A 25,923-nucleotide genomic window follows, 5' to 3' on the forward strand; every position below is an offset into this window, starting at 1 on the left:
AGGTCCATTCTTAATCTGAAACTGCTCTTAACCTGACGTACCACTTTAGCTAATAGGGCCTCCCACTGCCGCTGCGCCGCCGCCACTGCACAATTTCTGTTCTCATCCTGAAGCAAAGTTCTTAACCCGAGGTACTATTTCTGGGTTAGCGGAGTCTGTAACCTGAAGTGTCTGTAACCTGAGGTGCCACTGTACATGATCGTGCATGAATAGAACATGTGTAAGGGGTGGGGGGGTGCCTGTTCTCTAATGCAGGGATGAAGGATCTGTCTAAACATGTCTAGAAGTGTCTGTCTAGACACTGTTGGAGTTTTACTCCCCAGCCAGCATAGCCAGTGCTCAGGGATAATATGGGATGTCCTTCCACCTATGGGGCTGAAGGATGGGTGCATTTCAGTTTGCTCCTTCTTCCAAAAAGTGCTGGTTAAACAGGCTTGCTTTTAGAGGTGAACTGACATCGATTGCTGCCCCATTCCCTGGCCTTGACCCTGAGTGCTATATTTAGGCCATGTTTCAAGGCTGTAGCCCTCCTTGCAAAATCACTCCAGCTGCAGGGTTCCCAAAAGGTGACAAGAATTCCTCGATAGTTTCTGTTACGTTGCTGAGCTCGGCAAGGTCGCGGCACACCTCCCTTTCCTTGTAGATAAGAAAGTCCCATCATGTGTTATGTTTCCCCTGACCCTCTACCAGTGGTGTAGCGTGGGGTGCCAGCACCCAGGGAAAGACGTGAAAGGGATGGGAGCGTCACCATGGGGAAAGGGGCTAGCATGTTGCCATGGGTCCTCCTTCCCCCTTTTTAGTGCAAGCTACGAGATGCAGGCTTTCTCGGGAGGTGCAGGACATAGATTCTCAACCGTAGCCCCTCTGTTGTCAGCCTGCTCTTGCCCAGGCTCCAGAATGCTCAACAGACACAGACCCAGTCTTCAGTACACACCAAAGCTGTGACTTGGGTGGGAGAACAAGCAGCTGTGGGGGTATTTTGGCACGGCCTTTGGGAGGAAGGCAATGGAAACTTTCTGATTGCTACGTCTCCCAGTGGCACACAATTAATGCAGACCTTTCCATGCCACTGATAGCATTATCAGCTGGACCTGCCACTGATAAACCCGCCCAGAATATAAGACCATTGGATGGAGAGCAAGACTCTTCTCAACAGAGATGTCCTCAGCCATGATTGGAGTCCTCTTCGCTGCTCTGGCGTTGGCCTACGGGGGTATGGGTCAAACTCAGGATCAATAAGAGGATGTAATTGCCTGGTTGATAGCCACAGGGCATGGAGGTGGCTGGCCTTCACTCCTTTAGATGGCTTTCAGAAAAAGTGTATCTAGATTATGAATGAAGTAGAACTCAGCCAAGTGTTTACTGGCCAGGATAGCAATAATAATAACAGAATTTCCACATGCAGAGGCATTCTCTCTCAGAGGGTCTGATACCAAGGACAAACCATGGGGTTTGTCTCGTTCATTCAGGCTCCTTAGGGGCATCTCTCTGTCTTCTTCTGGAGACACATTACTGGGCAGATGGACCTCTGGTCTGAATCTGCAAAGGAAGTGGTGTGTTTGAATGGGAACCCTGGAGAGCAGGTCAGACTAGACCGTCCTCGGCAGGCTGGGGAGGTGCTCTCAAAATGCAGCGCAGAGAAGTGGCAACTCAAAACCCAGCCAGGAGCGATCATGGTCTAGCAATGAAGAATGAGCACCATTGTTAACAGCAGCAGAGTAGGATTTTTTTTTACAGGCTGCTTATATGCTGTTTGAAACTGCTCTGCACTTGTCAAGCAGATAAACAGTGATGTGGTTTTTTAAAAGACATCTGAAGAAAGCCCTGTTCAGGGAAGTTTTTAGTTTGTGAAGTTATATTGTGCTATTTCTACTTTTTGTTGGGAGCTGCCCAAAGTGCCCGAGGCAACCCAGTCCGATGGGCTGCATATAAATTATGATGATGATGATGATGATGATTAAGCTCATGCAAGCCTCAAAACAAGATGCACAATCGATTCTACCAGGAGATGTGGAAAACCTCTCCGGATGCTTTACTGATATGTATCAGGCACTGAAAGCCATTTTGTGTGGCACTGTGTGAAGATATGGTGGGATGGGGAGGGGTCTGCATTTCCAACTCACCCAGGCTGCATACGCAAAATAGCTTTGAAGCACATTCAGAAAGAGCGCGTGCACACACACACACACACACACACCCCACACACATAGAGTTCTGGGCACTGTCATTTGTAAGAGTTGTTGGGAATTGTAATTCCTTGAGGAGTGAACTGCCATGCCCAGAATTCTTCAAGGGGAGAACGTGGCCTGAAGGTCTAGTGTATGTACACAGCCTGTTCAGACTTAGCAAAAACTCATTTCTTTCACACACACTCTGATTTCCAGTAGCTCAGCCACCACCAACCCCTGAAAGGGGTGGTATTGCGTAGAGTCAAAGAGGGTTCTTGCAACAATATAGGCGTGCTTAGTTATAGCCTGAGCATTTTGCTCCCTTGAGCATCATCCATCTGTTGCGCTGAACCTTCCAATAGTGTCTGCACTGTGTCCTTTTTGCAGCCTTCAGTTGTGGTGTCCCGGCCTACAAGCCCAATGTAAGCAGAGTCGTCGGAGGGGAGAATGCCCGGCAGAACAGCTGGCCCTGGCAGGTAAGATACAGCCTTGCAGTCTTGTTGTCCAACTAATTGTCTGTCTCTCAGCACTGAAAAAGATTCCTTCCTTTGGCTTTCCATCATGGACTCTTTTCCTGAGAACTGGGGGTGGAGTGGGGGTTGACGCCTCCCATCCATCCCAGCTGCCGTGTTCTGCTGTGTGCTCAATTTCCAAGACTCAGAAAAACAGGATTCTCTCTGTATTTTGTGGTGCCTCCAGACAAGGGTTGGTTGTGGGGTGGGAGCTCCCATGCATGCCAGAGAAACAGGATTCCACCACAAATTCAAGAAGTTGACCCTGTAATGAGAGAGGAAACAGTTCCAGGAAGTTGCCCCATCTCCAGTTTGTCAGCTATGAAAATGTACCCGGTGTCAAAGTCAACCTGTCAATGTCCTAGTAATGAAAGGAGGGGATAAAAACCAGAGTCAAATGTCATTTATTACAAAATGCATACTCAGAGCACCCGGAAAAGGGTTTTCAGGAGCAAACTTGTTTTGGCTCTGATTTGGGTAGCGTGAAGGGTGGTCCAGGGTTGGGCATCCTTCAAGCTCAACCTGAGACTTGCCTCTCTTTCTCAGGCTTCCCTTCAATATTTGTCCGGTGGGAATTGGCATCACACATGTGGCGGGTCCCTCATCGCCACCAACTGGGTCATGACAGCAGCTCACTGTATCAGGTATGTCAACACCCCAATAAAAGAGCTGCTTTCATTTAAGACTCTGGGATTCTTGGCACTCTGGGAAATTTGGCCACTCCTGGCTGGCTGTGTCCAGTTATGAGCACCACAGTTGGAGAAGGATATTGACAAGGTGGGACGTGTGCAGAGGAGGGCGACCAAAATCTTCAAAGGCCTGGAAACCAAGCCTTCTGAAGAACAGTTGAGGGAGTTGGGTATGTGTAGTGTGGATAAGAGGAGACTGAGAGGGAATATGACAGCCATCTTCAGATATCTGAAGAGCTGTCACATGGGAAATGTAGCAAGTTTGTATATGCTGCTGTTCCAGAGGGTGGGACCCGAACCAGTGGTTTCAAATGACGATGGACTAAACTTTAAGAAGAACTCTCTGATGATAAGAATTGTTCAACAGAGGAATGGACTATCATGCAGTGTGGTGACTTTCCTTCATTGGGGTTTTTTAAGCAGAGGTTCGATGTCCATCTGTCAGGGATTCTTTATTGATCCTTGCCTTCCAGCCTGCCTGGAATACTGAGAGTACTGACCTCCCCCTTGCTTAGACCATCACATATTGGTCACTGAGAGAAGAAGATATTGGACTAGTTGGGTCTTTGGCCTGATACGAGGCTCTTCTTGCAGTTGGCAAAATGAACTGTAGCCCATGAAAGTGTTTGATATGCAAAAAATACTGGGTTGTATCCATAATACAGTGGTACCTCGGGTTAAGTACTTAATTCGTTCCGGAGGTCTGTTCTTAACCTGAAACTGTTCTTAACCTCAAGCACCTCTTTAGCTAATGGGACCTCCTGCTGCTGCCGCGCTGCCGGAGCACGATTTCTATTCTCATCCTGAAGCAAAGTTCTTAACCTGAGGTACTATTTCTGGGTTAGCAGAGTCTGTAACCTGAAGCGTATGTAACCTGAAGCGTGTGTAACCTGAGGTACCACTGTAATTTAACAAGAGCTTGTGGCCCATCTAGTCCAGCATCCTGTTTTCACATTCGCCAGCCGGATTCCTGTGAGAAGCCGGCAAGCCGGACCCTCAAGTGTTAGTGATACTCAGAGAAAGACCCAGTGAAATCAAGGCAGATGACTCGTTCAGGTCCATTAATTTCAATGAGTCTAATCTAAGTAGAATGTAGTTGGATACAACCTGACTCATTTGATTTTTCTTCTTCATTATGCAAAGAAACACTCTTATCCCTCACTCTTTTTCTCTATTTCTTCAGTTCTGGTCGGACTTATCGCGTCTTCCTTGGAAAGCACAGTCTCTCAGCCAACGAGAGGGGATCAGTTGCCGTTTCCCCATCAAAAATCATTGTTCACCCCAAGTGGGACGCAAGTAGACTTACCAATGGGTAATATAATAGCTTTTCATGAAGCAAGAATAGAAGAAATTATTGTGGTCAACAGTGGTGGTGGTGGTGGTGGAGGGGAGATAAAGTTAATTTTCTATATTATTATTTTTCAAATCAATGCTAGTATTTGTCATGCCATCAAAGTCATACATTTATTTTTTCTGAGTAAATCTTGCGTTTTCCATATGAAAGCCAGCAGCAGCATTAACAAACTTTGCGGCTGTATTACATTTTCTAACCAAGAAAAATGGAACCCCTTAGTTGTCAGCTGATGCATGGTTTAATCCTGCTTTCTAGCTGCAGGATCATCCCATGTTTTTACCTGTCCCATGTTTGACATCACATGCAATATCAGGTGTGGGGTGAGTGGGTGTGGTTTGAGGGGGGAACAGCCTCACCAGCAAAAGTTGTGGCGGGTCACATTTAGCCTCTGGGCCAAAAGTCCCCCACCTATTGGCCTGGAGGCTTGTCAGTTAATCCAGAGTCTTTGCGTTCATTTGACCAAACCCTAGGAAATGTGGAAAAAATCCTGGGAATCCCCTTGGCATGGTTTTCTAGTTTCCATGCACACCATAAGCCACATTCTCACCTTACATTTTAAACCATTATAAGACTTTACCAGTCATGGCTTCCCCCCAAAGAATCCTGGGAACTTTAGTTAGTAAACCCTTGTTCTCCTCACAGAGCTACAATTTCCAGAGTGGTTTAACAATCAGTCCCTCTTCCCAGTGAACTCTGGGAACTGTAGCTCTGTGAGGGGAATAATGACACCCAGCACCCTTAGCAAATTACAGCTCCCAGAATCCTTAGGCGGGAAGCCATAACTGTCTAAAGAGGTATATTAATGCTATAAATAAACAGATGGATGTGGCCTGCTCTTCATGCCCATTTTCCCTCTTTCTCCATCAAAACCAGGAACGATATTGCACTCATCAAACTTTCTCAGCACGTCACCTTGAGCAACAGCATCCAGACGGCTTGCCTCCCCAAAGCTAACAGTATCTTAGCTGCCAACTATCCTTGCTATGTAACTGGATGGGGAAGGCTGATAAGTAAGTGTCATGATGGATTTTTTAAATTGAAAAAATATTTTTATTATACTTAATTGCAAGCAGTTTGCAACTCATTGCCCTTTTGAGGAGCATAATGCGCAGCAGTGCAGTGATGCACTCAGAAGTGCAAGGTCCTTTCATGAGAGTCACAGCTATGCCCCCGTCTAAGATTATACAGTCATCTTTATATATATAGAATAATAATAACCATGGGTGCATTGCAATAATAAACAAAGGTCTCCATGTGTTACTGACTCCATGTGGCTGACTCACCACCTGGGTAGCTCAGCTGGTTAGAGCATGGTGCTGATAACACCAAGGTTTCAGGTTCGATCCCCATAAGGGACAGTTGCATATTCCTGCATTGCAGGGAGCTGGGCTCTACAATTCTATGAGTCGATTCCCTTCACTCTGATTGGCTCCAATCAGCACCAAGAGTGAGAAGACTTCTTCTCGGGTGCTAAAATTCTCCCCTTTCTTGCCCATTGGGCATCTCTAGGTGAAATTCTCATGTGCAAGGAGCGGGGTTTTTGTCACACTCACTTGACTTTTGAGGTAGCTACGTTTGAGATGTTTGTTCTGTGAACCATCTCGCTCTGCAGCTTTCCCCAGCTCCCTATGTTTCAATTAGAAGTACCCTGGGAACATCAGGAGGCAACACTTCTCATGGGGCTTTTCTCAGATCAGCAAGCATGGGCAGTCGGGGGCAGTGGGCAGGGGTGCGAACTTGAACAAAATATTGGGGAGGTCCAGGTAAGCCCCACTCCACATAATCAGTCACGGGATGCATTGCATGCACACCATTAGAATGGCAATGCCCATCAACTGTGGGGGCTCTCGGCCCCCTCAAATATTTTATGGGGGTGCTGAAGGCCCCTCAGCCCCTAGAAGTTGGCTCCTATGGCAGTGGGTGGGGCTGCAGAATCCTGCAGAAATGTTTCCTGGAAAGAAAAGCACCTCTAACACTCCCTGCCATCTCGCAACCACGAGGTTACAATATACGCCGCTTCCTACAGTGCTAGGGGGACGAAGACAGGGGAACTACCAAGTAGTTTAGAAATCTTCTAAATTAAAATAAAATAAATAAACACTGCACGCACCAGCTTTCTAAAGTTCCCTGAGAATGAGGCAGAAAACTGGAAGTCTCTTTCACAGGGGAAGAACACTTTCAAAGTAGGAGGGCTCTATTTTTTTTAAGGAAGGCACTAGGACACCTATTGTGGGACGTGGGTGGTGCTGTGGTCTAAACCACTGAGCCTCTTGGGCTTGCCGATCAAAAGGTCGGCGGTTTGAATCCCCACGATGGGGTGAGCTCCTGTTGCTCAGTCCCAGCTCCTGCCAACCTAGCAGTTCGAAAGCACACCATTGCAAGTAGATAAATAGGTACTGCTCCGGCGGGAAGGTAAATGGCGTTTCTGTGCGCTGCTCTGGTTTTGGTGCTCCGTTGAGCCAGAAGTGGCTTAGTCATGCTGGCTACATGACCTGGAAAAACTGTCTGAGGACAAATGCCAGTTCCCTCAGCCTGTAAAGCGAGATGAGCGCCGCAACCCCAGAGTCATCTGTGACTTGACTTAACTGTCAGGGGTCCTTTACCTTTCCCTTTTTAGGATGCCTATTACTTCTTTGCTTGACATTGCTCCATCTCATAACTCTCTTGCTTTGGTCTCTTTTAGCAAATGGTCCATTGCCAGATATCCTGCAGCAGGGGCGCTTGCTTGTGGTGAATCATGCCACCTGCTCCCAGGCCAGCTGGTGGGGCAGCTCGGTGAAAACCAACATGGTCTGTGCAGGCGGCGATGGCGTGATCTCCAGCTGCAATGTGAGTGTGTGCATGCATGCAGGTGTCAGGGTAGAGGCAGCCCAATCCAGTGGCCAGAAACAACACACCTTGCAATTGGAAGGAGATGTACCAAAGAACCAGATTTGCAATGCATAACTCATTCTGGCATTCACAAGGGATGGAGGCAAAATTCAGCTGGGTTTGCATTTGAGTCACACTCCCCGAAACAATAATATGAACCATCCTTCCAGCTCAAGATAGCCTGCACTGCCTGGCAGCAGCTTCCCAAGCCAGAGGGGCAGGGCTGGATTTAGGTTTGATGAGGCCCTAAGCTACTGAAGGTAATGGGGTCCTTTATATGTCCAGCTGTCCTTTGTCAACAGCAAATTGTCGCTGTTTTTTGTCTTGAATATATGCTATATGGTAATTTGTGGACCTAATAGATATCTAAAGCCACTTGCATATAACAAAATATGTATTTTATCAAATTGTTGAACTGAAATACAATTAAGAAGTATATTAATAGTTAAATACAATTAAGAAGTACATTAATAGTGAAATCATTATTAAGCTCTAACTTAAAATGATATTTTTATTCTTAACAAACTTGATAATGCAAACACATTGGCATTTGGCAATAACAAAAGTTCCTTGAGAAACACAATTTACAAAGACTCATAATCTAGTCTCTAGAAACTTGCTATCGCATGAAATAATAATTGTAGGTTTTATTTTGTTTTTTATCTTATATTTTGGAAATGTACATCCAGGTTTTTTTTCCTTTAAATTTTTTTGGGGGGCCCAAGAGAGTGGAGCCCTAAGCTATAGCCTGCTTAGCTTATACATGGATTTATGTATAAGCTAAGCAGGCATTGCCGAGGGGTCTTTCCCAGCCCTTCTGGAGCAGCCAGAGGTTGAACCTTCTGCATTCAAAGCAGGTGCTCTAAGCACTGAGCCCCAGCCCTTCCCCAACCAACTATGCCCCTGTACTTTCTCATTCCCCATTCCTCAACGCAGAGCATTCGTGGTGACCCAGGACATCTCCTTCCCCAAAAGCTCCTTCAAATTCTGCTTGACTTGTTTACAGGGGGACTCCGGTGGCCCACTCAACTGCCAAAACTCTAGTGGGAAATGGGAGGTGCACGGAGTGGTCAGCTTCGGTTCCTCTCTTGGCTGCAACTACTACCGCAAGCCGTCTGTCTTCACACGGGTCTCCGCCTTCAACGACTGGATCGCGCAGGTGAGCAGCACACCTTGAGGCCTGTCCGTCACCCTTGCCGCTTAATATGGATGCTGCTGTATTCTGGGCTTCAGTAGAGACAGAACACATTTGGGATGAAAGGCGGCAGGGGAAGATCTGCCTTTCGACTGAGGCTACACCCACATTTTCCTCTGAATTTCTGAAGCGTCCAATTCCCCGGCTCTGTTTCCAATGTGGATTTGGTGCATTAGGAACACACACACCTTTCTGCATTTGATTTCTACAGAGTGCTGCCATAGGCATGCAATTCAAATTCATTCCACCCAAAATCATTTACAAAATATTTTGCCCCTTTGAGCCCTCCCCAAAGTAAGCCTGAAGGAGCGTCTCCACCCCCATCGTTCTGCCCGGACGCTGAGGTCCAGTACCAAGGGCCTTCTGGCGGTTCCCTCATTGCGAGAAGCAAAGCTACAAGGAACCAGGCAGAGGGCCTTCTCGGTGGTGGCGCCCGCCCTGTGGAACGCCCTCCCATCAGATGTAAAAGAGATAAACAACTACCTGACAATCAGAAGACATCTTAAGGCAGCCCTGTTCAGGGAAGTTTTTAATGTATGACATATTAGTGTATTTTTGGTTTTTTGTGGAAGCAGCCCAGAGTGGCGGGGGAAACCTAGCCAGATGGGTGGGGTACAAATAATTATTATTATTAATAATAATAAGCCCTCCCCATTCAGACTGGAAAGGGCCCTCAGATTCAGCTGCCAGTCTGGGCATGTTTTGTACATGGAATTGGAAGTGTGTGGTTTCTGCAGAGGAGGGAGGAGATCACCTTTGCCTCAGGTAACCAAAGGTCTCTGGGCAACCTAGCAGGCATCTCTAATGCCTCTAATTTGCCCATCCTGCTTTTAGAACTCAAAGCAAAGGTGGATATGGGAGAAAGACAGCTGGAGAGATTTTGGTTTCGAAAGGGAGGGTCTTTGGCAGCCAATCCAGGTCCCCACTCATAGCCATTTTATGCATCTCGAGCCCCTATCCCACCATTGCCATCTGCGAAACCAGTTCATGTGAGACAAATGGGATGAAGGGGGGGGGGGACATGCCACAAAAAAAGCAATTTACAAGTTTTATACAACACTTGTTTTTTTTAAAACAACAAAAACCACCCTCTGAGTGGCTTTGTAAGAGAATATAAAATATGCATACAAAATAAAATCAGCAAACATCATAAGATTATCAAAATACAGATGAAACCTTTTAAAAAACGAATATATACAAAGGCAAATAAGCCAATGCTTCTTGCTTTTTGAGACGAATGCTCACACTTCCTTTTTCTTTTGCATTGTCTGTAGGTGATGGCACAGTATTAAGGCAAAGAGTCTTTGAGCCCAGAGAGAATCGGCCAGGAATGCTATCTTAAGAATAACACCAGTTGCACAATAAAACAAAAGCAAACATTGCAATAATCCAAGCAAGAGTGTCCACTCCCAGATGCTGGGAGCACCTTTTCTTTGTATCTACGATCTCCTCTTTTCAATTCTCCGCCACTTTGCTCAATGCAACATGTTAAATAGCAGTTTCCAGTTCTTCTGATGAGGGGTTACAAAATTCAACATGTGCTGCTCAAGTACATAGTGGCATCTCCTGGCAGGCTGATTTATGGTGCTTTATTCAGTTTATTATTGGCCTTCTCAACCACCATCCCAAGGTGATTTAACAGATGAGAGAATTAAAAACAGTCAGAAACACAAAAATAGCAAAACTAAAACCTTTGGCAGAACCAAAGGTTGCTTTCACACTGCCTGCATCTGCTTCACCCACAAACCAGCAGAAATTTCTCCAATACATGCAAAGGCAATGACCACATTGTCTCAACAGAGACAACCAAGGTAACTTGTCAGGAAGGAATGCATTTGCCAAAATGCAATAACTCTCCAAGCAGCTGTAAGTCAGAAACATCATGTTTTTTATTTTTCATTTCATAAAATTTATACACATTCTGATTGTAAAAATAAAATAAAAAAGCAACCCTCAATGTGATTTACAAAAGAATAATGCCGTAAAACCATCAGTAAAAACAGTTGAAAATTGAAAATATTTTTTAAAAAATAAATTAAAAACAGATTAAAACACCTGTCCACATTCTACATATCTGGGTAAAGGGACCCCTGACCATTAGGTCCAGTCGTGACCGACTCTGGGGTTGCGGCACTCATCTCGCTTTATTGGCCGAGGGAGACGGCTTCCGGGTCATGTGGCCAGCATGACTAAGCCCCTTCTGGCGAACCAGAGCAATGCATGGAAACGCCGTTTACCTTCCCGCTAGAGCAGTACCTATTTATCTACTTGCACTTTGACGTGTTTTCGAACTGCTAGGTTGGCAGGAACAGGGACTGAGAAACAGGAGCTCATCCCGTCACGGGGATTCTAACCGCTGACCTTCTGATCGGCAAGTCCTAGGCTCTGTGGTTTAACCCACAGCGCCATCCACATCCCTCACATATCTGGGTAGACTTGCCTAAATAAAAGTTTTTCAGCATGCATCGAAAAGAGTACAGTGGACACACCAGCCCCATGTCAATAGGCAGGGAGTTCCAAAGTTGCGGGCGCAGCCACACTAAAAGATCGATTTCTTACAAATGCAGAATGTGTATTATGTGGTACCTGTATCAGTACTAGTTCCACAGAACTAAGCAGTTGAGTGGGCACATTTGGTAAATTTGTCAGACAAGCACCCTAAAGATGGCTCAAATTTCATGTAAAGCAAACTCTTAAAAGTTTCAGCAGACCAGCCAAAAATAAACTGAAACAGGCATGAACAGACACCACAAGGGCATGGAATTGTCAAAACTATGAGGATGTGGGATGCTCTTCAGATCATGTTCTGTCCTTGCTCCTGCCACTGAGCAGATTCAGAGACACCCATAGAGGCAACAGAGTCTAAATAAGGAACAAGACAGACTGCAGAGAAATATAGATTTAATTGTGCACATACAACGTACACATCCTCTTCCCCCAACGAAGTGCTTTTTAAATTATTGGGTTGTAGCTGACCAAGTCCTGCTCAGAGTAGACCCGCTGAAAACAATGGATCTGAGAGAGTCATTTCCATGGATCCACTCTGAGTAGGGCTAACCTTGGAGACAACCCTCTATTATTCATCTGCGGCCTGTTTACACCTCCAACATGAGCTGGCTTAACAGCTACAGCTTCCCCTCAAGCACTTTTGCAAAGGAAGATGAGCAATTGGAAGAAGTAATTTGGAATGCCCTCAATACAGACACAGGAAAAAGTAAGAGAGCAAACTGGTTTCCCAGGCCATTTTCTCCAGGGATCGATGGGCGATTCGGAAACCAGAAAGAGAAGAGAAGAATCTTTGTAGAGTGATGAAATTTGCTCTCCTGGTGGCTTCAAGACGAAACAAATCCGTAAGATCTGGAGATACCGCAACTCACTAAATATTGTTGGGAGTGCAATTCCAATCATCCCAGACCATTGGCCATGCTGGCTGGGCATGATGGGAATTGTAGTCCAACAACATCTGGAGGGACACAGGCTCCCCTTCCCAGCCACAAGACAGCTGCTTCACCAGCATCTGGCTGCTTGACATCTTCCGCGAGGGGGCTGGTCTCTTCCCTTGGGTTTGTTAAAGGCAAAGTTTCACCAAGGCGTCTTCATTTGGCTGTGAAGAAGAATCGCTTCCGGAGGAAGTTAAAACAGCCAGGCATCTGCTTATATTCCCCTTTTGCAGAAACGGCATTTGCCACCTGGGTGAGAGAAGGGAGAAACCATTTGCTCCATCTGTTCTTACACACAAGCATCGCATCAACAAAAGGGATGTTTCAAGCATCAGACAACAGACAGGTGGCTAGGTGGAGTAAGAGACTGGAAATTTGGTGGAAGGACCACAGCTCAGCTTTGGTCCGACTGTGTCCGAATTTATTTAGAATCATAGAAGTGTAGAGTAGGAAGAGACCCCAAGGTTCATCTAGTCCAACCCTCTGCAAGGCAGGAATCTCAGCTAAAGCATCCATGACAGATGGCCAAACAACCTCTGCTTAAAAACCTCCAAGGAAGGAGATTCCACAGCTTCCCAAAGGAGACCGTTCCACTGGCGAACAGCTCTTTCTGTCAGAAAGTTCTTCCTGATGTCTAGCCGGAATCTCCTTTCTTGTAACTCAAAGCCACTGCCTCAAGTCCTACCCTCCAGAGCAAGAGAAAACAAGCTCGCTCCATCTTCTGTGTGACAGCCCTTGAGATAATTGAAGTTGGCTATTATACCTCTTCTCAGTCTCCTCTTTTCCAGGCTAAACATACCCAGCTTATTCAAAAGGCTTTCCTCAAAAGGCTTGGCTTTTTCAGCTGTGACTCCAATCTGGTGGAACGCTCTGTCACAAGAGACTATGGCCCTGCGGGACTTGACATCTTTCAAGGGCCTGCAAGACAGAGCTGTTCCACCAGGCCTGCCCTCCTCCTTTGGCAATCCTCACAGAACTTTAGCCAATGGTTGCCATTAATTTGATTTGAACTGATTTTATAATGAAATGATTTTAGAATGTTGTATTATTTTACTGTTGTTAGCCACTCAGAGCCCGGCTTCAGCTGGGGAGGGCGGGATATAAATAATTTTATTTTATTTTATTATTATTGTTCTATACTTTAAATTAATTCTGACATTAAGCCACAATATTTTGGGTTTTTTTGCTTCACAGAACACCTAGAATTCCACAGTTTAGAAGACTGAGCCCCCACACAACCAAGTTCTTACTTTTTTCAACACAATTAGTAAACAAGCTTTGAACCCAATACACAGATAGTGAGAAGCCTCATTTCCATAGGGATTTAGTTATCCAGTTATGAATCCCAAGGAACCTGCTCTGACATTGTACTTGAGCCAACTGTGAGGAACACTGAGGCTGCATCCTGAACTGCAGATCCTGTACTGAGAAGGAGGCTAGGGGAGATTGTAGAGTTCTTTCCAACTCTATGATGCTAAGCCAAGCCTCCCAGCTCAAACATGCAGAGCTTACCCTCAGAAGCATGTTGAGCAGGTCTTCGGAATGGGCATACTGTTCCAACACGTGGTCCAGGGTTTCGACATACCAGGAGCCTGTGCACTTGTTCCTCCAGGACACAAAACCTGCAAGGAAGAAATAGAATCATAGAATCATAGAATCACAGAATCATAGAGTTGGAAGAGACCACAAGGGCCATCGAGTCCAACCCCCTGCCAAGCAGGAAACACCATCAGAGCACTCCTGACATATGGTTGTCAAGCCTCTGCTTAAAGACCTCCAAAGAAGGAGACTCCACCACACTCCTTGGCAGCAAATTCCACTGTCGAACAGCTCTTACTGTCAGGAAGTTCTTCCTAATGTTTAGGTGGAATCTTTTTTCTTGTAGTTTGGAACCATTGCTCCGTGTCCGCTTCTCTGGAGCAGCAGAAAACAACCTTTCTCCCTCCTCTATGTGACATCCTTTTATATATTTGAACATGGCTATCATATCACCCCTTAACCTCCTCTTCTCCAGGCTAAACATGCCCAGCTCCCTTAGCCGTTCTTCATAAGGCATCGTTTCCAGGCCTTTGACCATTTTGGTTGCCCTCCTGTGGACACGTTCCAGTTTGTCAGTGTCCTCCTTGAACTGTGGTGCCCAGAACTGGACACAGTACTCCAGGTGAGGTCTGACCAGAGCAGAATACAGTGGCACTATTACTTCCCTTGATCTAGATGCAATACTCCTATTGATGCAGCCCAGAATTGCATTGGCTTTTTTAGCTGCCGCGTCACACTGTTGGCTCATGTCAAGTTTGTGGTCAACCAAGACTCCTAGATAGGGGGGAGCGACCCATGAGAACTTGTTTGGATCCTGCAATCTCACAGAAACAGAGAGAAAACTTGCAGAAAGTGGAACTGGGTGCAGAAAGCCAGCTTCCTAAGAATCTCAGTGATATTTTATTTCTAAAAAATCAAGTGTCTAGTCCTTGTTGAGAATACATACTTGAAAGCAGGGCCAATCCATGGTGGTGAGGAACAGCAGAGCTGTTTGGCCTTGGGCCTCAACATTAAAGGTAAAGGGACCCCTGACCATTAGGTCCAGTCGCGGACGACTCTGGGGTTGCGGCGCTCATCTCACTTTATTGGCCGAGGGAGCTGGGGTACAGCTTCTGGGTCATGTGGCCAGCATGACTAAGCCACTTCTGGCAAACCAGAGCAGCGCACAGAAATGCCATTTACCTTCCCGCAGGGGTGGTACCTATTTATCTACTTACACTTTGACTTGCTTTCAAACTGCTAGGTTGGCAGAAGCAGGGACTGAGCAACGGGAGCTCACCCCATTGCGGGGATTCGAACCGCCGACCTTCTGATCGGCAAGTCCTAGGCTCTGTGGTTTAACCCACAGCACCACCCGCGTCTTGCCTCAACATTAGACACTTGTTAATTTTTTGCCATTTGGGAAGTATCACAGACCAAGACCCCTTTCACCCCTCATAGCATGCAAAGGTGCATCAGATGGAGAGAGGGCTCCTTCTGTGTGGCCCATACCGTCCAAAAGTTATGGGGAAGCACCTGCTTTATTTGGGGGGGGGGCAGCTTCAGCCTACCGTGTGCTGATCAATTCTGAATCTATCGGCCAGGGAGCATCTGTGATGCAAGGCGGAATCCTTACCACCACCACCCAAAAGCAAAATCTGAAAGAAGGAAACTCTGCAAGCACTTGCAGCTTTTCTCCTCCCTTCACTGCTGCTGCTGCTCACCTGGAAAAGTAGAGTAAGACACCAGGATGTCACTAGGGGTGGGCAAGCTGGCAACAGCATCCGTCTGATCAGAGCCTCCTGCAGGCACCTGGATGGGAGATGCGTCCGACTCAACCGCAGAAGGGTCAGAATCCACTTCAAACCCTCGGTCCTTCTTCTCTAGAAAACCCAAGTACACAGACCTCTCAAAAAACATCTACAATACACAAACCACACAATAGCGTGTTTAAATATTTTTTAAAAACTTTAGTATGGAAAACAATGGCCACGAGGAAATAGGACTCGAAGATACAGAACCGGATGTGAATTAACTATTCTACAATAAGCAAATAAATATGGAGTGTTGTTTTAATATATGACTACAGGGTAGACACTGTTAACAAAGACAAAAGGATTTTTTTGTTTTGTTTTTCTTTCTTTCCTTTTTATTATAGTTCTTACAATGCAACAATACTACAATGATGTGTTCAAAAACAAACCATATTTTAGCAATTTAACATGACATTCAACATACATATATCCAAATATTATTATTTATTTTCACCCTCTTTTCCCCCTGTGACTTCCCTCCACCCATGTTTGGCGTTATAAGCTTTATTACGGTATCTTTTAAATTGTGTTTAATCAGTATATTATTGCTATTGACCAGGAAATCTTGTACGTTTTCCCTCTTAACTTTGTGGGTTTCAGTCTAAACATTATCTATAAATCACTTTTGGAACATCGTTTAACCATATATTAATCTACGCACACCCAATCTTTCTTTAAATTTTGGCTAGATTGTAATCTGATTGCTGCCGTCAAGACGAAAGGATTTGTTCTTTTCCAACGCAGAGGAACAGTTGCTGATATTATTGGAGTAAAGTTGCTATGTCGGAGTGCAGGAAGAGGACTGCTGACATTTTTGTGTGGAAGGGGAAATGAATGAATTTGAGACATTTGGGTCTGAAGATTGGGAAAATATCACTTAGCAGAAGCAGGAATAGCTGGATGTCACCCTGGGAATACTTTGAATAATCTTTTTATCTGTAAATGACAGGCGGAGAATCAGAAGCCCTTTTTATTTCTCACTCCCCCCCGCCCCCATTCTTCTATTATTTTCGGTGTCCTCTACTCTGGGTCACGGGATGTGGGTGGCGCTGTGGGTTAAACCACAGAGCCTAGAACTTGCCAATCAGAAGGTCGGCAGTTCAAATCCGCGCGACGGGGTGAGCTCCCGTTGCTCGATCCCTGCTCCTGCCAACCTAGCAGTTTGAAAGCGCATCAAAGTGAAAGTAGATAAATAGGTACCACTTTGGCGGGAAGGTAAACGGTGTTTCCGTGCGCTGCTCTGGCTCAGCAGAAGCGGTTTAGTCATGCTGGCCACATGACCCAGAAGCTGTACGCCGTCTCCCTCGGCCAATAAAGCGAGATGAGCGCCACAACCCCAGAGTCAGTCACGACTGGACCTAATGGTCAGGGGTCCCTTTACCTTTTACTCTGGGTCACTGTGGGGATTTTACACACCTGAAGGTGATGCATAGTTGACAAAGGACCCTGTGTGAGAGGCAGGGAAGGGAAGATTTCCCAGGGTGGGAGAAGAAATGGAAGCTCCCAGGTGAGAGCTCAGAGGGGCCACCCCTTTCTGCGGAGACAAGGATTAAGATCTACCTTGGAGAGAGGACTTTGTATTTCCTACCTGCCCTCTTTCTTTTGTGGGTTTTCATTTAGTTTGTTTTTTATTGTATGACATGATGAAAAAGTTTCATTTTTAAAAATTGGGGGCGAGGGAGAGGGTTAGACAAATTCATGGAAAAGAGGGATATCAGTGACTACTAGCCATGATGGCTATGCCCTGTCTCCACGGCTGGAGTCAGTAAAACTTCTATATAGCAGTTGCTGGAAACCACAGGAGGGGAGAAGGCCCTTGTGCTTGGGTCCTGCTTGAGTTTTTCCCACTGGCCTCTGTGAGAACAGGATGCTGGAGTAGATGGGCCATTGGCCTACTCCAACGGACTCCTCTTAAGTTATTAACTCCCTCCTCATTCTGAAAATGCTTTCAATCTTGAACGCCACCTAGCTTCAGTGACACACTAGCCCCTTCCAGTCATTGTTTTCTGCTCTGGAAACTAACCCTTTGTTTCCTTTGGCCTGCACACCTGGTTCTGGTCCTCTTACAACAGCCTTTCTCAACCTGTGAGTCCCCAGATGTTTTTGAACTACAACTCCCATCACCCCTAGCTAGCAAGGCCAGAGCTCAGGGATGATGGGAGTTGTAGTCCAACAACGTCTGGGGACCCACAGGTTGAGAATCGCCATCTTAGAACAATGGCCAACTCCCTCCAGGTCCTGGACTCAGGGTTCCCAGAGGCCTATCAACACACTCACCTCCTCCACAAGCTTGAATGAAGAAGAGCTTGGGTTTCCCCCTCAGGCTAGGGCAATGGGTCCCATTGAAGTAGCTGACAATCTTTTCCACAGCGATGGACCGCCCATCTGTGCCATAGATTCCACCGGGAAACTGAATGTGGCTTGCCTGCAAGGAGAGAACCGGTGGCTGCCAACGGCATCCAAAGAAATTCCTGCCAACTTCCAGGTACCAAGCCTTCTCTGATATCTCTTTCCTTGCAGGTGGCCTTAAAAGCTGTCATATATTTAAAGGGCTAGCAATTCCTAGACCTTCCGCCATGGCCACTGCCATGTACCCTACATGGGGATACCCTTGTAGATGGTCCGGAGGCTACAGCTACTGCAGAAAACATTGTGCTGCCACCAATGTTTCTCCTACTCAGAGTAGACCTATTGAAATTGATGGACGTGGCTCACTTGGGTCTATAAATTTCAACAGGTTTATTCTGAGTAGCATTTAGGTGGATAAAACCATTTACTTGGCTGGAGATTTTTGTACCGCAAAATTTGGAGAAGTGTGAGAATTTCAAAAGATGACATATTGTTTGGAAAGTGCTGTTAGGCAGGTTTGCCTTTAAATGCAAACCAAATTAAATTCCTTAGCGCTCCTGTTCAGGGTTGCAGCCAGCCACACCCTTTTCCAAACTATGCCATTCCATCCTTTTTTCCTCCCTTGTTCAAACAATCAGCATTCCATGTCCACTGAGCATGCTCCATCCTGTTTTGGGGGGTCCCCATCCTTATTTCTTTTCTACATTTACAGTGGTACCTCGGGTTAAAAACACCTCAGGTTACAGACTCCGCTAACCCGGAAGTAGTACCTCGGGTTGAGAACTTTACCTCAGGATGAGAACAGAAATCGCGTACCATTAGCTAAAGTGGTACCTCGGGTTAAGTATGGTTTGAGGTTAAGAACAGACCTCCGGGACAAATTAGGTTCTTAACCAGAGGTACCACTGTACTTTGGCAAACCTTGGGGTCTCCCCTGAACCTTGCCAACAGTGCCCTCATGTGGGTGAATGTTGCCATCTTGGCTACAAGAAGGATCAATTTATGAATTGCTCCCCATGGAACATTCTAAAGCAACTTAATAATAAAATTATAAAAGCATCAACAATAAAAACAAATTTAAAAATCTGGGGTGCAAACTAGCTTTCTCCTCATATGGAAATACATGCAAAATCATTCAATTACAGTGGTACCTCGGGTTACATACGCTTCAGGTTACAGACTCCGCTAACCCAGAAATAGTACCTCAGGTTAAGAACTTTGCTTCAGGATGAGAACAGAAATCGTGCTCCAGCAGCGCGGCAGCAGCAGGAAGCCCCATTAGCTAAAGTAGTGCTTCAGGTTAATAACAGTTTCAGGTTAAGAACGGACCTCCAGAACGAATTAAGTACTTAACCCGAGGTACAACTGTATATAAAAATGTGGTGGTTATGTAAGAAAATACAGGAATTCTGGGAGAGTATTCATTCAGAATTGCAAAAAATGCTAAAGATCTCTTTTAATAAAAAACCAGAGGCCTATCTCCTGGGAGTTACAGATTTGGATATTCTGCAAAAAATGAAGGGTATCTCTTTATACGCCACAGCGGCAGCAAGAGTTCTCATCGTGGCAAAATGAAAGCGTATTGAAATTCCCTCTATACATGAATGGATGCAAAAGCTGACAGAATATGCTGAATTAGATGATCTAGCAGAAAAAATAAATAATAAATCAAAACAGGAATTTGTCTCAAAATGGGGGGTTTTCAAAGAATATTTGAAATATAAATATAGTAGTTTAAACTCTGTTGCAGCATTCGAGGAACTTCAGTAATAGTTGAAAGTTAGACATAAGAGTTAAGATATATTAAGAAGAAGTTAAATCATGATAAAAGTGTGTATTGGCAATAAGTAATATGAAATTGAAATAAGGAATAGATGGGGGGGGGGTCAGGTCTATAGAGAAGACCAACTTATGTTTTATTGTTTGTTAAGAAAATTTTGTGTTTATTGTTATTCCTGTGTGTAATTCTGTATCTGTGTTTTCTCTCTATTTTCTTTTCTTGCTGTATCAATAATAATAATAATAATAATAATAATAATAATAACAATTATATAAAAATGGATCAGCTAGAAGCCAGGTGATTTAAGATTTCTTTTAAAAATAACTTTGAAGAGCTCCATTATCCAAAGAGAGACAGCTCTCTGCCCCAAGCGTCTTACAATCCTAGGATGTGAATGGAGCACCAGCCTCTCCTACCTGACAGCCATGGGAAAGGAGGACGACCAGGCAACAATCGAGAGAGCTGTGATCTCGCGTGGCCAAGCTCTGAAGCTCCGCGACAATCTCCTGCAGATATTTCCCAAGGTCTCACGTTAAAGACACCCACATCAACACAGCTGGTAACCTCAGCTCTGCCCCCTCTAGAAAACCCCACCCTGGTGTCAAAACTGCTGAAAGAAAGCATCAGGTCAAAGCCTATGGGAAGGGACACAATCCTTAATCATGCAGGTTCCCACACTGTAGGCTGGAGATGATGGATGAGGGGGGAAGGGCCATCATCCCCCTTCCAGCTCCTGTTCCTTATTCCTTTCCGTTTGGCTGTGGGGCTGGAATTCCCACTGCAAGGAAACATTCCTTGAGGGCTTGTGATTGTCAAGACTAATGATCGTTAGGGAAATAAAGCAGAAGAAGAGACATACTAGATCAGGCCAAAGGGATCCTATCAAGTCCAGCATCTTGTCTTTCCAGGGGCCAATTTTTTTAAAAAAAAAATCTGAATCATGAAATCATTGTAACCAGCCCTGGGACATGCTGGTGAAGGGCAGGTAAATAAATTAATAATGATAATAATACAGTGGTACCTTGGAAGTCGAACAGATTCCGTTCCGGAAGTCTGTTAAGACTTCCAAAATGTTCGTAAACCAAAGCGTGGCTTCTGATTGGCTGCAGCAAGCTCCTGCAACCAATTGGAAGCTGTGGAAGTCAGACTTTCATGTTCTAAAGAATGTTCGCAAACCAGAACAGTCACTCCCGGGTTTGCGGCGTTTGGGAGCCAAAACGTTCGACTCGCAAGGCATTTGGGATCCAAGGTATGATTGTAATAATAATAATAACAATAACAACAACAACAACAAATTAATAATAATAATAATAATAATAGTAATAATAATAGGAGTCCTGAATGTGATAAACAGCAGCCCATACAGTACTACTCAAGGCTGTGTTGTTTTCTGCGTTGGTTCTGAAATTCTCACCTGAGCTTTAAGATCCCGCCGGGTCAAGACCTCAAAGCGTAAGGATCTGAAGCGTTTCTGCAGCTTCTCACAGTCCACATCGGACCCAGCCCGGGAGGATAAGCCAGAGGCGCTGCTGAAGTTCACATTGTTGATGATAAGGCAGTAGCCGCAGGGGTCCGTTCTCAAGACGTAAACCTGTCAAGCAACATAGGAGGTGGGAGCCAGAACCATCTTGTTTGCCATCAGAAGCGTCCAGGAGAGAAAGGTGAACATGAAAGGGCTGTCAATCGATGTGCCCACCCATCAAATGTGGCCTGCGAAGCCAATCCTAGTAACAATCTGGCCCGTGGAGCCAAAAAGGCTCCTCACCCCTGAGCCAAGGGGGAGAGCTGCAAGGGCCAGTGAGAGAGGCCAGGAGACACATATTTGGGCCCTGTGCCTGAGGTTGCCCACTGCTGGTTTAGCTGGAGGTGGGAGGAGACGAAGTTTCCATATATTAAACAACCCACAGGAGCAAGGCCCAAGGGTATGTCTCAAAAGGAGAGGACAACAGCTCAGGCTCTGTGAGTGGGGGGCCCCAGAAGGCAGAGGGCCTTCTCAGTAGCGGCACCTGTGCCCTGTGGAACACCCTCCCACCAGATGTCAAGGAAATAAATAAATATCTGACTTTTAGAAGACATCTGAAGGCAGCCCTGTTTAGCAAAGTTTTTAATGTTTGATGTTTTATCGTGTTTTTATAGTGGCTGGGGAGGCCCAGGTAGGTGGGCGGGGTATAATAAATTTATTATTATTATTATTATTATTATTATTATTATTATTATTATTATTATTATTATCGAGCATCCCCATTAGAAAGGGTTTCAAGGAGCAGTGCCAGGATTTGATTCCTGCATTGCAAGGGGTTGAATTAGATGAGCCTTGAGGGGGTCCCTTCCAACTATGCAATTCGTTGGTTTTAGGAAAGGCCTCTTCCTGAGCTATGTTAGGCAGTACTGTGCCATCATGGGACAAAGGCAACCTTGTTCATATGTTTGCAAAGGTTTTTATAAGTGTGTTCTAACAGACAAATGGATACAAATAAAGAATAATAATTTTCACCAAATTCATCATCATCATCATCATCATCATTTATATCTACCCCGCCCATATGGCTGGGTTTCCCCAGCCAATCTGGGTGGTTTCCAACAGAAGGTTAAAAATACATTAAAACATCAGTCATAAAAAGCTTCCCTAAGCATGCTCACTGGTGATTCTGGCCAATGTACCAAGCTAGTCTAAGCACAGTATGTTGGATGCTTCTGAGCTGCCAAGGAAAAAATTAAGGTGGACAAAAATTAAGGGGGCTACCCATTCCCACCCACCTGCAAACAAACCCTAAATATGCTGATTGCAGAAATAGTAACTAACTAACCGTTTCAGCGTTCCTTCTGGTATTTTCTTCTACAGAGCCTAGAGAATGAGACAAAGGTCAAAATATAAATATTTAGAAATATATTTAATGTATATAAGGCAGTGGACCTCCTCTTTTTCAAAAGCCAAGGCATGGATACCCTACTTTTGAAAACTTTTGATATCTCCGTGGTAGTTTTTGTTATGTGAATGGTGCCGCAGACCCACTGGGTCAGTTACACACCATCAATTGGGAAATCTTTGTAAGAAATCAAAATCTGATGTAAGAAATCTGATTTCTCCTTACCCTGAGTGGCCATGATGTCACGGGACGGTTTCTGGCGTCTCTCATTTAGTTCTTGAACAGGAAAAGGCAAATTTCCAGAAGTCGTAATACCTGCAAGGATAAGGTCTGCTGTGTTTCTGCACAAGTTTCACATGGTGCCAAGATTTGGGGTGTGCACACATGCACTCCAAGTAATTGCTCTGTCATTATGGGTTTGATGCATTTGGGATGCATTCACACTGCAACAATTGTAGGCCAACCACAGTACAATTAAACCTGACCATTAATGATTAAACTGGTATAAAGTTTCCTATGAGCAATGCAATACAAGAAGCCAAATTCTTCACTTGTAAACACTGCACAGATGCTGCATAGCAGCAAGAATCATCTACGGCAGTGAGTGGGAAACCTGGTGCCCTGCAAATGTTGTTCAATTACAGTTCCCATCTTCCATGACTGCTGGCCGTGCTAGCTGGAGCTGATGGGAGCTGGAGTACAGGTGAGCCACCCCTGCTTTAGAACAACCCCCGGATCCCAGTACCATAGTGTAACTGAGCAAAAATTTGCTTAATGGAAATAACAGGATTTTCTCCTCCTCTCTAGTCCCATCTTCATTCTCCTTCTGACATTTCCTTGCATCTGTTTTAAACTGCAACCCCCCTTGCATAGGAACCTGTCAAGCCTGTTCTTCATAAAGCATAATAATTTTTACAATAGACCCCCTGACCCTTAGGTCCAGTTGTGGCCGACTCTGGGGTTGCAGCGCTCATCTTGCTTTATTGGCCGAGGGAGCCAGCGTACAGCTTCCAGGTCATGTGGCCAGCATGACTAAGCCGCTTCTGGCGAACCAGAGCAGCGCACGGAAACGCCGTTTACCTTCCCGCCGGAGCAGTACCTATTTATCTACTTGCACTTTGACATGCTTTCAAACTGCTAGGTTGGCAGGAGCAGGGACCGAGCAACAGGAGCTCACCCTGTCATGGGGATTCAAACTGCCGACCTTCTGATTGGCAAGTCCTAGGCTCTGTGGTTTAACCCGCAGCGCCACCCGCGTCCCTTTTATGTTCTACAATAGCCTCCCTCTAATAGCTTCCCATCCTAGCCAAATAAGAGGGATGTATCTGCATGCTCAAAATAATCTCAGTTTGTAGAAGTTTTAAAAAAATTACTGAAATATAACAACGAAAACATGCAAGCAAGGTGCCAGCCATTCCCTTTCCCCAAAAACTCCACTCCATTTACCCTGCCTCTCCTGGTTCCTTGCCCCCATGTTATATCTGCATTGACTGATTTAAGTGTATGAAGAGTACAAGCAAAGGAGGGTATATGGCATGGAGTGTCTTGGGAAAAGGTATGGCTGTTGTTAGCTTGAACAGAAAAGCTCTACACCACAACACTGGGTTGCAGTATTAACAATAAATGGCCTCTGTTTGTTTTTCACCCTGATTTCTATAGATATAGTTTCAGGATCATGGAGGCATGCTAAAATGAGATTATAAAATCCCCAACTGAAACAAGATCAGAGAAGAAATCATACGTGGATCCCTTGGTTTAGAATGTGGATGGATTTCAACTGGCTTTAGATCAGCTGGGTGCAACTGTGGCTGGTCACCTCCTGCGCTCAGCAAAGCAGCCAGGTCATTCTGTCCAGTTTCTTGGAGGCACCAGATGAAAGCAGGCAACGCTCGCTTCCCACGAGTCTGCAGGTCAATAACCAGCTGCCTGGCCTGGTCTCGGCGTGTACCTGCTTTCTGAAGACAAATGAAGGTTATTCCTCCTGGAATTTGTAAACAAAAAACTTCACAGTGCATGCATACTGGAGAAGAAGAAAATGGAGGACAGAAGGCAAGGCAGCAATATTGAAATCTAGAGCAGCCTTGCAGACAGCAACCAGTCAGCAAGCCAGGCCTTTGTTGGGCCCAGGGTTGTTCAATAACTTTATATATGATTGGGATGAAGGAATTGAGGGACGGCTCATCAAATTTGAAGATGACACCAAACTGGGAGGGGTAACTAGTCCCGCAGAAGGTAGAATCAGGATTCAGTATGACATTAGCAGATTAGAGAACTGAGCCAAATCTAACACAACAAATTGCAAGTGTACGGTTCTACAATTAGGCAGGAATAATCAAATGCATAAATATAAGATGGGGGACACCTGGTCTGACACATGAAATGGATTGAGAGATCTTAGTAGACCACAAGCTTTACATGAATCAACAGTGTGATGCAGCAGCACCTTCACCCAACCCCAACCCCATCTTGCCGGACTACATATCCCATTATCCCTGGAGTCCGAGTCCAACAACACCTGGAGAGCCACAACTTCCTTATCCCTGGCTTAAGTCACACTTTCAAAATGATGTCCATTTTCTGGGTGATAGTCTCAGTAAAGTTCTTTCAGTTCTGCTGAAAACGGAGTTATGTTTTCAAAATTTAGAATTCTGGACTATTTGTAACTTCTGCATTTTTTACTGAATGCCATTCTGGACAGGCACTGCCCCAGAAAAGCAGCTTAAAATATTTAAGGCACCCCTAAAACTTCTCCCAGCAGCACAATCCGATCTGTGTTTACTCAGAAGTAAATACTATAACAATGGATGGCGCTCACCACCAGATAAATGAAAGCAATCCAAGAGCCAAAATAGACACAAGGCAGAGTTCAACGGAGCTTACTTTCCTGTAAGGGCACATACAGGATCACAGCCTCAAATACTGCCAAGCACTTGAGGTAGGATCAGCCTTTTAGGAAGTGAAACTTGGGGAAGGCTGGACGAGATCCCTTGAGAACAAAGGGGCCGCTTGTGCGGGGGAAGGGAGCAAAAGGCACACCTGGATCTCCTCGATCATATCCGGGGTGAAGATCTCTTGGTGCAGCAGCAGCTCCCAGAGGGGTTCCACTTGCAACTCCTTCACTAGGCGCAGCCGAGCCCGCCGCAGCGACTGCCTATGATCCTCCTCCATGGTACCTGCGGCGCCACTTCTTCCGGGAAGGGAGAGCCTCCCTTCGACACGTCAGTGGGCTCCGCCCCCTCTGACGTCTCAATCCATATAAGGACACCAGAGGGTGACTTGCTATCGCTTGCTCGGCATCCTGGGCGACGCCCCTTTAACCCTCTCACTCCCGGAGCCTTAACAAGATTAGGACGGGGGGGGTGGGGC

The 25,923-nt window shown here is 45.5% G+C and overlaps 2 protein-coding genes across 3 annotated transcripts in view; one reads left to right on the top strand and one right to left on the bottom strand.

Moving 5' to 3' along the window:
* The first annotated feature begins 1,169 nt into the window (after positions 1-1,169).
* Positions 1,170-25,923, top strand: part of LOC309346951 (chymotrypsin-like elastase family member 2A) — a 207,434-nt gene continuing 182,680 nt past the window's right edge. Inside the window, exons 1-8 of the mRNA XM_081871348.1 lie at positions 1,170-1,213; positions 2,556-2,644; positions 3,227-3,324; positions 4,553-4,681; positions 5,597-5,733; positions 7,407-7,552; positions 8,601-8,753; positions 10,064-10,867. Coding sequence (XP_081727474.1) covers positions 1,171-1,213; positions 2,556-2,644; positions 3,227-3,324; positions 4,553-4,681; positions 5,597-5,733; positions 7,407-7,552; positions 8,601-8,753; positions 10,064-10,081 — 813 coding nt within the window. The 5' untranslated portion in view covers position 1,170 and the 3' untranslated portion in view covers positions 10,082-10,867. The remainder of the gene's footprint in view (positions 1,214-2,555; positions 2,645-3,226; positions 3,325-4,552; positions 4,682-5,596; positions 5,734-7,406; positions 7,553-8,600; positions 8,754-10,063; positions 10,868-25,923) is intronic.
* CASP9 (caspase 9) lies at positions 10,655-25,869 on the bottom strand. 2 transcript variants are annotated; one of them, XM_081871174.1, is made up of 10 exons: positions 25,594-25,869; positions 24,299-24,512; positions 22,783-22,872; positions 22,498-22,535; positions 21,105-21,281; positions 20,107-20,196; positions 17,839-17,986; positions 15,472-15,630; positions 13,742-13,851; positions 10,655-12,478 (listed from the first exon to the last, which is right to left on the bottom strand). In XM_081871174.1, the coding sequence occupies exons 1-10, from the start codon at positions 25,723-25,725 to the stop codon at positions 12,386-12,388; spliced, it is 1,251 nt and encodes a 416-aa protein (XP_081727300.1). In that variant the 5' UTR covers positions 25,726-25,869; the 3' UTR covers positions 10,655-12,385. The 2 variants fall into 2 exon arrangements, with proteins under 2 accessions (XP_081727300.1, XP_081727301.1); XM_081871175.1 differs by lacking the exon at positions 17,839-17,986.

This window comes from Podarcis erhardii (assembly GCF_964252035.2).
Source record: "Podarcis erhardii genome assembly, chromosome: 7".
Lineage (NCBI taxonomy): Eukaryota > Metazoa > Chordata > Lepidosauria > Squamata > Lacertidae > Podarcis > Podarcis erhardii.

What these genes read in the sequence shown, in the direction of transcription:
- CASP9 (XM_081871174.1), bottom strand. Translation starts at nt 25,725, where the DNA reads ATGGAGGAGGATCATAGGCAGTCGCTGCGGCGGGCTCGGCTGCGCCTA. An exon ending in TCCTTTCCCATGGCTGTCAG is followed by an intron (nt 17,987 to 20,106) that starts GTAGGAGAGGCT and finishes CTCTCCTTGCAG; the next exon opens with GCAAGCCACATTCAGTTTCC. An exon ending in CATTCAAGCTTGTGGAGGAG is followed by an intron (nt 15,631 to 17,838) that starts GTGAGTGTGTTG and finishes TGGGTTTTCTAG; the next exon opens with AGAAGAAGGACCGAGGGTTT.